Source organism: Salarias fasciatus, chromosome 6 (assembly GCF_902148845.1).
Source record: "Salarias fasciatus chromosome 6, fSalaFa1.1, whole genome shotgun sequence".
Classification (NCBI taxonomy): Eukaryota; Metazoa; Chordata; class Actinopteri; order Blenniiformes; family Blenniidae; genus Salarias; species Salarias fasciatus.
Genome location: NC_043750.1, coordinates 29,162,946 through 29,175,386, shown reverse-complemented (window position 1 = coordinate 29,175,386; position 12,441 = coordinate 29,162,946). Strand labels below are relative to the sequence as shown.

The 12,441-nt window shown below is 41.9% G+C and overlaps 1 protein-coding gene across 1 annotated transcript; it reads right to left on the bottom strand.

The window, feature by feature from the left end:
* Positions 1-713: 713 nt before the first annotated feature.
* Positions 714-12,072, bottom strand: xpnpep1 (X-prolyl aminopeptidase (aminopeptidase P) 1, soluble). The gene is made up of 20 exons (XM_030093326.1): positions 11,918-12,072; positions 9,785-9,909; positions 9,377-9,440; positions 8,461-8,565; positions 8,173-8,265; positions 7,826-7,969; positions 7,460-7,555; positions 6,089-6,170; positions 5,703-5,913; positions 4,240-4,329; positions 4,085-4,135; positions 3,688-3,746; positions 3,297-3,374; positions 3,136-3,207; positions 2,992-3,052; positions 2,195-2,264; positions 1,690-1,863; positions 1,452-1,528; positions 1,164-1,262; positions 714-947 (listed from the first exon to the last, which is right to left on the bottom strand). The coding sequence occupies exons 2-20, from the start codon at positions 9,899-9,901 to the stop codon at positions 828-830; spliced, it is 1,863 nt and encodes a 620-aa protein (XP_029949186.1). The 5' UTR covers positions 9,902-9,909; positions 11,918-12,072; the 3' UTR covers positions 714-827.
* Between the last annotated feature and the right edge of the window lie 369 nt (positions 12,073-12,441).

Here is a 12,441-nt window from a genome sequence, read left to right as displayed (position 1 = left end):
AAGTCTGTTTGATGAGTGTGTACGTTTTTCTGTTTGGGCCAAACCATCTGAAAAACACTTTATGAAGTCTCTTTTTTTGTAGTGAACGTCCTATTTACACGTGGAATTATGTTTTAACTTGAAATATTAAAGTCGACTTCTTGAACTTCTCAGTAAAGACACAAAAAAATTTTTTTTAATTAATTGAATGTCTTGGGATCAATCAAGAGAGTCCAGCATAACTTCAGCGTTTCCTAATCTGGGGTCCTGGACCCATGTGGGAAAGTTTCATAGACTGCTCCAGCTGTCAAAGAAAACCATAACATGCTTCCTGGAGTCTCAAGCAGATCTGAAAATCTACCAGTGGGTGTGGTGGAAGTGTCCTCCCGTCTTCACTGCAAGATCAGTGAAAGTGTCCACAGCGTCTCTCTGAAGGAATAAAGGCAAAAACCAGACTGAAATGTTTGTTTAAAGGAAATCTGGGTAACAAAATGCTACAAATAACCGACAGACTGACTCCGTATCCAAAATATTGCGTCTTTGCTATCATCCCATCTTAAAAGCTGAACTCAAAAAGTGTCAAACAACTTGAAAAACCTCACAGATGGATTTACTAAACTCAGAATGATGACAGAACTATTTGCTAGCAGACTGTTTAGAGACCATCAGTAAAGACAAAGGAGGACGGTTCCTGATTCCCGTGACCTTTATTAAAACTGCTGATGTGATGTATCTTTTACAAAAAAAGCCGAGTGTGAGACACAGAAAAAGATGAGGCAAGATGACGATGGCGATTATCACTGCAGAGCAATCAACAACACTCCCTGTGAAAACGAGGCGTTTGCTGCTCAGACGATGGGCTGCGTCTCCCTGATCAGCCACTCCATCGCCGCCTTCCTCCCCTGCCGCTCCAGCTCCGCTCCAACCACCTCCCGGCACTTCCTGTGGTACTCGTTCACCCAGTCCCGCTGCGGGAACGCACAAAACAGGCTCAGCAAGCGCGAGGACACAAAGACGCTGTGTGTACGACACGAATAGCTGCACGCAATATGTCAATAAAGCTTGTTATTGTTTCTCCAGAAGGCAAAGTAGTTGTTTTAATTAAGTGTTTTAGATGAATGAAACATGTCAGGCGTGAACTCGTGTTTATTTAAAAATGATAAACCTTGCTGGATCGTCCTCACCTCCTTCTCGGTGAGCAGCTCAGTGTTTATCATCTTCACTTGGATGGGAACCAGAGTCAGAGGCTCGAACGTCAGGCTGCCTCTGTTCCTGTAGTTGTACTGAACAGACAGAGAGAAGAAACTGAACGACGGCTGAAAAACTGACAGCGCTAATGTGAGCGTGATCCCAGGACTCGGTTTAAATCTGAGAGCAGCTTACGTCCCGAAGCGCAGCGCCACCTGCTAATATTACTGATCCATGGGTCGAGGAAACCTTTTCAACATTTCACTCACTGCACTGATACTCACTTTGGGCTTCGCTGGTACGACAAGAACCACGTTTTCAATTCGAATGCCAAAAGATCCATCTTCATAATACCCAGGTTCTTTAAAAAAAAAAAAAAAAAAAAAAGAGACACAGGAACACAAAAAGGAGAGTTTAATGAACCAAAAGGTAAAAACTACTTTCCTTTAGCAGCTTGCATGCATTTGCTCATCTTTATGTTCTCCGTCATGTCCTGCACTGGTAACACTCCCCTCGCCGTACCGTCACTGACGATCATCCCGGCCTCCAGGGGCTCGTCGGCGAAGGTCTTGTAGCTGATGCCGCAGGGCCCCTCGTGGACGTTGAGGAAGCAGCCCACTCCGTGTCCCGTACCGTGGAGGTAGTCCAGCCCAGACTCCCACAGCGCCGCGCGGGCAAACGAATCCAGCAGGTGGCCTGTTTAAAAAGAAAAAAGACTATAAAGATAATCTTTAATAGATTGAACGCTTTCCAGAAGCTCTCTGGATGACGTTAAAATAAGCATAAACGTGAGGTAAGAAAAAGTTTTTCTCTATTACGGTAATTCAGATTTTTCAGAGATGATTTCTTTTGGGTTGATTTAGGAATCAGAAAACAGATCAGCCTTAAAGAGACAAATGTGACTGAAGGGGAAGTTCTCTGTCATCGGGACGAGTTCAATCAAAGCCTCCTTTCTTTGAACCTCGTCTGTCAGATTCTCAGGAAAAACAGGAACTATAAATCCATTCAGCCGTCTTCATCACCACACCTTTTGTTCCGTTGGGGAAAATGGCTGCGCTGACTGCTATGTGTCCCTTCAGTACGTAGGTAAAGCATTCCTGAGGCGAGACAAACACAGAAAACCCCACAAAAACACATTAAGATGAGTTAAATTCAGTATCAATATATACTACCTATTACATAACATTCACAGCCACCAGTCACGTGAAATTCAACTGATTCCACTTAGACGAGGGTCACTCTGTACACGGCTCTAAATAAGATACATTTAAAACGTTTTTCTTTTGAAACATTTACAACACAAATCATATGCGGTCTGCGTCTCTGTGGAGTGACCGTCCTCACAATATTCCTCTTGCCACAGTTGCCTCAGTGAACTTCACCTAGAACTCTCTGCTTGTGTTGCACAACAATGGAAAAAGAAATCTGCCACTGTGACTCTTCTGTCTCGTTTATAGATACAAATGTGCTCCTGGTGATGTGTTACTATTGTTTTGTTTCACCTGTGTGAGCGTCAGTTTAGGGCCATGGCTAGTTCCGATTACAGTCTGAAGGCAGATATTGACCTTCATAACTGTCAAAAACAGAAAAAGCTCAAACTGCTTTAATGCTTTTACTTTGAAAACCGAGACTTTAAGTTAGAACAGAGGTGAGTCCCAGAGTCCCAGAGCCAACCAGCAGATGGCAATCTGGGAATATCATGGGTGTTTTGAGTTTGCATGTTCTTCCTGTGCATGCTCTACTTAGCTCAACATTGCAGTGAACTAAAATGAGTTTTTAGTTTGAACTTACTATACTGGTGAATACGTAATTCTGCTGACGTACCTTCTCAAAAGCAGATGGCGTCCCAAAGTGCATGGTGCGTGTGACGTCTGTCGTTCCATCACTGCCACACACACACAGGTTATAAGAACAAGTTCAATACGAACAGCAGAAATCTGCTCTCAGCAGTCAGCTGAAATGACTCACATGTACTGCGCTCCAGAGTCGATCAGGTAAACTTCATTCATGGTGAGGTTTCTGTTTGTTTCAGGCAGTGGTCTGCAAGGCGAAGACACAAGCTGGTCTGAATACAGCTGAAGATTAGAAAGCTCAAGCATGGTTCAGCTGAGGTCTGTCAGATGACTGACCTGTAATGTATGATCGCTCCGTTCGGACCGACACTAGAGATTGTGGGGAAACTGAGACCAACAAAGTCTTTCTGTTGACTGGAAAAAAAAAAAAAAAAAAAAAAAAAAAAGACAAAACATCAAATCAGTGAGACACAAGAGAATGTGTATCATTTGTAAATTCGTCTTTCAATTCAAAACGGGTTCAGTTTGTAAATTTAAACAAAACTGTTGAGGCTGCTTCATGTCCAGCAGAGGGGGGTATAACTCCAGAGGAGGGATTAAACCAACATCGCTCCAGCATGAGAGCTGACATGAAGTTAAACTGGATGAGCTTGTGAACCAAATAAAAAAAAAAAACAAAACACAACGGTTAATACAAACATGAGGAAGAAAAAAAAAAAAGACACACCTGCGAAATTCTTCAGCTTTATCAGCCGCTGAGATCTCGGTCACCGTACCTTTTGGTATCTATAAACAATAACCAGAGAGCATTGTCACCCGGTGTTATAAAACCACTGACACACCCCGATGGAATTTTTACAGGAGAACTGCATCAGGTCACACAGGTTCGCCACGCAAAATCATTTTGTTGTGGTTTTGCTTGATTTTCCATCAAAAATCTAAAAATACTGAATCACTAGGAAGATAAAGTACCAGGAAAATGGTCATTATTATGCCCCTATAAATAAAACGTACAAACTAAAGGAAGAGAGGAGTTAGGTAGATTTTCATTGATCACTTATAAATACTTATTTTATACTTTAAGTCTGAAAGGAGGCTCATCAAACATTCCCATCTAAACAAACCTCCTTTTCCAACCAAGCGAAGAGCTGACAGAGAGCGACTGCATCCTTGATCTGTTGGTAAAAACACAGATGATCAGGCCTGTGATGTTGGTAAAAGGAGCATTGAGTTTCTGAGCCAATAAACACATCGGGTTTTAAGGATCAGCGTTTCTTACATGGGCCATTTTCATGCCTTGAATCTCGGTGGCGTTCTTCACGGCCTTGGCGAGGCAGAGCGGGGTGTAGGGGATTGGAGTCCTGTGGACCTGCGAGCGTTTACACGGTCAGAAATAATGGATTTATTCATGAGGAGATTTTAATAACAGAGCAACTTTCACAGACAAAAAATGAATAAATGCCAAAATATTTCATAGTAGTCACTGATGCAATGATAAAAGGACATTAAAATACAACAAAGGTGACCCATTAGGCACACAGATTGACAGATATAAAAGCCGTTCTCTAACAAAACGCCTGCTTCAGCAGCTTTTTTATCAATATAAACAGTCAGAGAGAGGCTGTGCATCACAAACTTAGCTAAGCTAAAACTACACGTAAAACCAGACAGAAAAACAGAAAACTGAATTAATGCGGATCATCATAAAGCCTCTCAGGCTCGTTATTGTCAGGGTGAATAGCTGGTTATGTTGGGTTTACAAAGAGAAAGACTCTATTCAAAGACACAAATCCCTTTGGTCTAATGAGGCACGTTAAGGTTTCAGCTGCCAAAGCAAACACGCCGCCGCACGCCGCTGCGTTTTAGTACTTTAAGCAGGTGAGACAAAGGTATTTACGGTACGCTCTTTTAAATTTTCTGTCTACAAACGATCACGACACCACAGCGTCTGAGAATTTATCTTGGGTAGAATAGATTCCTACATCAAACACAAGCTGTCAGGAACAAGGACAAATTAGTCTTCTGGTATCATCTGTTCAGAGAGGCTCTTGTCATGTTTTTAAACCTACGAATGACACATTTTGAAGTAAACAAATCACATTATTAGGCCAAACACACACAAACATTTTTTTTCTTCAACATGAAATACAGAAATTACAGTAATTATGTTAGGATTTAATTATAGAAGAATGACATTCATGATCCTGTGTGCATAAGATGCAAACTTATAAATCAAGCTGTCAAATATTATATTCATTAATCTTTTCATTTGAGACTTTTTGTAACCTTTTTTTCAAATGAACAACTCTTAATTTTTAAATACATGGCATGAAAACGTGACTTTTCTCTTTTCATTTTGTTCATTTGAATGACTATTTCTGTCCTCACTCAAATATTTACTGAAAAAAAATTAAACCACAGCTCTCAAATGAAGCTTGGACATCAAAAAATGCATGATTTTTAAAACTTCTTTTTGAGCGTGTGCCAAAAGAAAATTCAAATTACTTGAATAGTTCACAATGAGCATTTTATAATCACTTGGAAAAGTCAAGTTGATTCATTTTCTATAAAAATTAGCTTTTTTTTTTTTTTTTAGTGGTTTAGTGAGAGTTAATAATAATGCCAATAAGACTGCTTTAGAAAATCACCACTTATATTAATTTACAGGCACGAAGAAGCAAGAAGAAAAGCTTTTCATCGCTGTAAAGCAGAGCGCCGTCACAATGGGATGCGTGCCCTCACCTTGGGGATGACCTGTGTGAGGGCACAACTGGCCTTGTCACAGATCCACACTTTGTCTTTGGGGCCGAGCGCGGCGCAGATGGCCTGCAGCTCGGTGTACACTGACTCGTACGGGAACGTCTGCACGCTCAGCTCGGGCTTGCTGGGGGAGTCCAGCTGCAGGTGTTGCCTCAGTGCCGGGTCACACAGACGCTTCAGGTCCACAAACAGCCTGCAGGTGGGGATGGAGGGGTTATGAGGGAAAAATGACCTTCTGATCTTTTTTGGCACTACTGCAAATTATTACTGTGAAATTATTGTGCATATAAATTTCCAACAAATCAGTTCTCTGACTAAATACTTTCTGCCGATGCAGCCTGCCGATGCACTGTACTGTACAGTTTTACCTTATTGTGTTCATCCCCACGATGGTATAGGCAAAGAAAACTGGGTTGTACTCGATATCCGCACCACGGAGGTTAAAAAGCCCTGAGAATTAAAAACAAACACAACTTTACTTAATTAATAAATCATTTCCAGTAAAACATTCTCCTATCAAATTAGAGTATTTCTTTTCATTTTATTCCGATGTTTACGTTCACCGTGCCTACGATGAAAGCAAAATGGACAAACTGTAAGTCATCCTTGGTGGATGTCTGAGTGAATCCCCTGCAAGCGTGATCTCCTCATTGATTCCTATGAATGCTTCCTGATGGTAATCAGAATGAGATTACTTCAATTAACACAAACTCTCAGACTGAACAATCAGAGACAAGAGCTCATCAGGAGGGGCGAGTGAGGTGCTCAAACAGGCATCTCAAGGGACACCTGTGTATCCCCGGGTCCTTGGATCGTGATCGTGTATCAAGACAGTCTTATGCAACAGCGACGCTACTGCTGGTTGTATTTTCTTTGTGTCCATTCGGAAAGATAAACTAAAGCTGCTCAAACTAAGTAAAGAAGCAAAAGAACCAACAAAGATTCAGTCATCAAGGTGTTTCAGTCTGAGAGCTCCTGAGTTTGAATGAAACTTGAACCTGAGACATCCTCACTCACAACCAAGAGATCGATGAACCAAACACAACACATCTTCTTATATCATGGGTCAATGTCAACGAGAAAAGGCAGCTGTATCTTGGGTTTTTATGCTTAGTAGGTATATGTTAGAGGTGCATGATTGAAATGTTATTGGATCAAAAACAAATAACTCGAGTTAAACGGTAGACTGTGCTTCTTTTCCTGAACATTTTTCTCCTACAATAGTTCACGTTCAGGGGCCACACACACATGAGAACATCATGAACAAGTTCATGAACATTTAGATAATGATCGCTGTGTACACGATAAAGTGAGAAATGTTAAAAATGCTGGAGTTGCGTTCCAGGCCACGAAGTGGTGGTGTATGTTGAAAACACATGATCTCCGCTTATCAGGTGACGGTGTTCTAAATGTGAGCGGCACAAGCAGAACTCTGGAATACGTCATTCTTATTGTTATCATTCTATTCACAGAAAAAAAAAAAAACAAACTTCACGAAAAGTTCCACAAAAGTTGCATTTTCCATGTTGAAGTGGAGACGGAGACTGGCAGCGTTTCAACAACAAACACTCAAAGCAGCCAAAATGCAACAAAAATATACTGTTTTCACTATAAACAGGGACTTAAGAGGCTGCGCTCATCTCTAGGGGCAGATCGAACCCCTCGGGAAGTGGTTTTAGTGTTTCAATACCGAACAGTCACGACTGGGGAAGATTTGATTCTGAAGGAAATGAACGTACACGCGATCTCGTCCAGCGCTGTTGCAACAAACCAGGTGACTTTCCTCTCAGTCATCTTGGCTCGCAGCGCAGTGATCTTGTCGTGCCAGGAAACACCTGCAGGCAGAAATAACATGGCAGGACTGGTTTCAGTAAAATGAAACCTTTGTCTCCAAATTATTAAAAAACAGAAACCGAAAGGATCAAACAAGCCAAACGAGGGCTTTAAATCTTGTAGCACAACGTACCGTGACACAATAGATAAACAGTCTCAATATGCAAATGACAAATTTGATTTTTTTTTTTTTTAATTATTACAAAATTTCTACCAGCATGAAGCTTGATCAGCTTTTACTACTAAAAGATTTTAATATTGAGGGCACTCGCCAGTGTACTCTAAGCCCAAGGTGCGCAGTAGTGTACTGGGTCTTTCTGGGCGATCGGTCCAGACAACGTCGATCAGATTGTCCTGCAGCGCCACCAGTGAGTGACCGGCACTGGTCAGGGCCTTGGACATATTCTTCCACTGGTCTGAAATGAAAAGAAAGCAGACAGCTTCTTCTTTTTTCTGTGTTTTAGAAGAATTGAAATATTAAAGTTGGACAACTTGTCCATTTCAAAAGAGAAAAAGACACAACAATGCTACTTTATTTACAGTCTTCCTGGTAAATCTGCTGCAGCTGAGTCGCTGCACTGCAAGCGACAAGTCAAGGTTTCTGGTGCCGAAAATTTACCAGCAGCAATGATCCAGGGATCCACTCCCACCCTGGAGTTCTCAGGCAGGACACTAATCAGCCAGTCCTCCTGAGAGGGCGTCTCCTTCAGTCCTGTCATTATAGACATAGTAAGAAAAAAACACACAGTGTGAGGCTTTGACAACATCCAGATTTAACTTCTTCTTATGACTGTTATCCTGGCATAAAACTAAATGTTTCTGACCATTAACTACACTTATTTTGGGACTGGGAAAAAACTACAGCCACACCGCCATGAAGAAACTGAAACATCGTGCCAGACATTACCCATCTTCATCAGGGACCAGTTGTTGTCCATCTGCTGGCTGGCCTGGAGGAAATACCGGCCATCGGTCCACATCGCGGCGTGCTGCTCTGTGATGATGGCGGTACCTGCATGACACACACAGACACAGACACACACACTCAACAAAGCAGCTTTGAAAGCTGAAGTTCTTTTTGCTCCGTTGAAAAAAAAATGACCTGATAAACTCCTGCTGGGTATAAATGTATAAATCTCTGTTTTCAACACTGAATGCTAACTGATTAATATCAACACAGTCACCTGTGAGTGAACTGATACTCATCTCCAGCATTCAGCATCTACTCCATCACAGGCTGCGAGGATCACTCAGCAAATTCACAGATGTGCAAGATGATGAGGAGGTGGAGTTGCTGTGTATGAATATAATTTATTTTTGACTACTACGGAATGGACTTGATCAGTTCTTTGAACTCTAGATTTTTTTGTTTGAACTCAAACTCAAAAGTTCAAACTCCAGTGATTCAGATAAAACGTTTCCTAAAAAAGAGCAGTGTGTGTAGACTATGCTTTATTTCCTAAATGTGCAGAGAATATACAGACACAAAATGTAGCTAAACAGAAGGAGTTCTAAAAAAATTCACCCAAAAGAAGCAACACAGTTGATCCTTGTGGAATTAAAAGAGCCAGCGTGTAAAGAAAGAGGTCTCCCTCTGTAATTTCAAACTGTTCTGAGGTCAGCGTGGGAGGCTCAGTCTGCCACAAAGATTTGTTATAAAAGTAGGTTGCCCTGCTTGGACCACACCCCTTTCAACACATGTTATGTAATGTCATGTTATCTCCTCTTCTGAATAAAGCAACGCGCTCCGAGCAAATCAACAGAAGTAAAACTGGACACACCGCTGAGTCTGAACTGCAAAGTCACTTTCACACAGCACATACCAGCAGAGCCATTGAATCCACAGATGAATTCCCGCCTGCAGTCACACGGGGCGATGTACTCGCTCTGAAAAAGACAGGCACGAGACAGAGAGAGTGAGAGAGCTTCATTAACAATCAGCATCAAGTGCCATCAGCCCGTCAGACACGTTAAATGCCACCCTTGCTGCTCTTCTGACATCGTGTCTTGTTCATTGAGAGGAAAAAGGGAGGAGAAACAGGCCAAGGACTGCAGTTAATTGCAAAGGTCAAACAAGACGATCAGAAATTAATGAAGACAAACAAGAGCAGGTGTAGCTGCTGCATTTTTGTAGGATTGTAAATTAATTTTTTGCTGGATTAAATGCATTGATTTGAACATATTGAAAATAGATAATGTATATAAGTGTGGGCATTCATGATCTGACTCACCTGGTGTGCGTCTCCAGACGGGACAATGTAGGCTTGAATAGGCTCAGAGAAGTATTTACAGTTTCTCATGGCCTGGCGAAGCTGCCTGAGCAGCTCTCCTGTGATCTTTGGAGACATGCTTGTGTCTACATGGAAAATAAAATGACGGAAATATCAAAAACAAGTGCATTCACACTGGGATCTTACAAAGAACACTTTTCACATGTTCAACCTTCCAATCAGTATGTTATGAAATGCAAGGAAAAAGAAACTTCAAAGTTGAAAGTAAATGCTTCTGACAGATGGAACATACACTGTCATGGATTAGCTTTGAAAACAAATACTTATATTACTTATAAGCTCCTCTTGGAAGAGCAAATCTGTCAGGCACACAACAGCAGCCAGACAGGTAAAAAAAAAAAAAAAAAAAAGCTTTGAAAACAAAGATGAACAAAGCTTTATATCCTCATACCAGCTCTACAGCACCAAATACAACACAGATATCTCACGACGCTTTCACAGAGGAAACCCCAACAATTCAACTGAGCTCAAACACTGCCGGTCAACCCATTCAACCAGAACGCACTGAGATGTGTTTTAATCCATTTGTTTAGAAAGCTTCGACTCGAGATCAATGAATTACCTGACTTTTGAGCAGCCATGCTGTTTTCAGATGACTGGAGTGGGACAGTGAAAGACTGCAGTCTACCTGAACAGTAACGTGGAGCTCAAAGTCACAGTCCACACCTGTAACTTTAACCTGCTGATCAAGCAAGTGTCGCAGCAATCAGGGTTAAATATTAGAAGAGGTGCTGGACTGGTTGGATACACACTCAAAAGTAATCACATAGAACAGGATTCATGAAGAGCATGAAGAAACTGAAACAAACCATACTGGTAGAATTGTTGATGTTGTTGTGTCTTAATCTTGCAGACGTCACGCAGCATTTTATACCCAACATTGATAATGTTTCATTGAATTTGTGTTTACAGGGCAAAGGAGCCTGGGCAGGTCACCACTTCATCACAGTGTAGACACAGACAGTAATGACTATGGACATTTTGGAGTCACCAATTATCCTAAAATTCTACATTTCTGCAAAGCTTGGTGCGGTGTTGGTGCAGAGATTAGGGAGGCGGACTTGGGAATGGAAGCTCACGGGTCAAAGGTCACTCCTGAGGGGTCACCACTGTAGCTCCCTGAGCTGGTAAAAGTGCTGTGAGATGACTGTGTTGTATTGGCGCTAAAGAAACATAACTGCATTTAAAAAACAAAAAAATAACATGATGATCGCATAATGGTAATTTATTTGTAATAAAAGTGTGATTTTTTTCTTACTCCTTATTTATATGACTGACTGGGTCACAGTTTTCATTCATTGTTGTGCTTCTGGAGACTAAATACTCAGTATCATATCTCCCATATTGAATATTTTCTGAAATTGTAAGAAAGTCATCCTTTTCAGCTGATATATTTCAAATAATATTATTTTTGGATATTACAAAAGCGTTTCCTATAAACTGTGTACTCTGGTTTATCATGGTGTGTAGCGGTATACCTCGGTGTAAAAAACAACGACAAACCGACCAATCACATTGCAGTATTCCACAACGACGAGCGCTCCTATTGGCTGGAAGCGCCGCATGCGATTGTTGTTTACAAGTTGGCTTTAGACGAATCTGTTGCTTTCAGTATCAGTCCAGACCAGCTAGCACAATAGCCACAATTAAAGTAATGTTTGATAATGTGAATGTAGATAAAGCCATCCCACGGGCGTTGTGGTGAAGAGAGCTGGAGTCTCCTTTGGCCTGATCGGGCATCACTTTTCTGACCAGGCCAGCCATAACACACACAATGATAAACGTGCATTCAGAAGTGGGTGTGGTAGCACGGCGCGTGTAAAACTGGCAGCTCATAGCCCACCTCCACGGCTCAGTGTGAACAGCTGTCTTCACGCTCTCACAACGGACACGCGCCGGGGACGGAGGCGAGAGAAAACCACCCGCTCCGCTCATTTAAACACACTCAACATCTTACCTGCTGCGTGTTCCGTTAGCTCCACAAACAGCCTCTGCTTCAGGCTGGAGACCGCACACAAGGAAAACAAACAAACAAACACACACACACACACAAACAAAATAGTGAATACACACCCGCTGGATGGTCCCGGAGACTGATTCCCGTGTTAAAAGTGGGAGCTACTTTAATGCACCAGCCGTGGACCTTGTGTTAATTTACAAAGCAGGAAGCTGCCATTTCCACGCTGACGTCAGCAGTCACGTGACCGCAGCTCCTTCCAGTAGAGAGGGAGAGCCGGGGACTCGCCTCTTCTTCCGTCATTAATTCAGCCTCGGTGAACAAAAACACCACAATCACATGCAGAAGTCACGGAGTTTATTCACACACGCAGGTCTGACTGACTGGACGGTATCAGCCCATCGAGACAGGCAATACCACTAATGTTACTACAACAAATTAACAAAATGTGCAAGATCAATAGATTGCGCAAGTACAAACCTGCCTGATCAGTAGATTGCTACCATTTGCATCCTAATTTGAGACAGAATTAGAGCAATCAACTAAATTGATCCCAAATAAGAGATCCCTTATTTATGCAATGTAAAAATACTTTACACTACTGCTGTTTTTATTTATACAGGCCGGGTGGTGTGAAGTT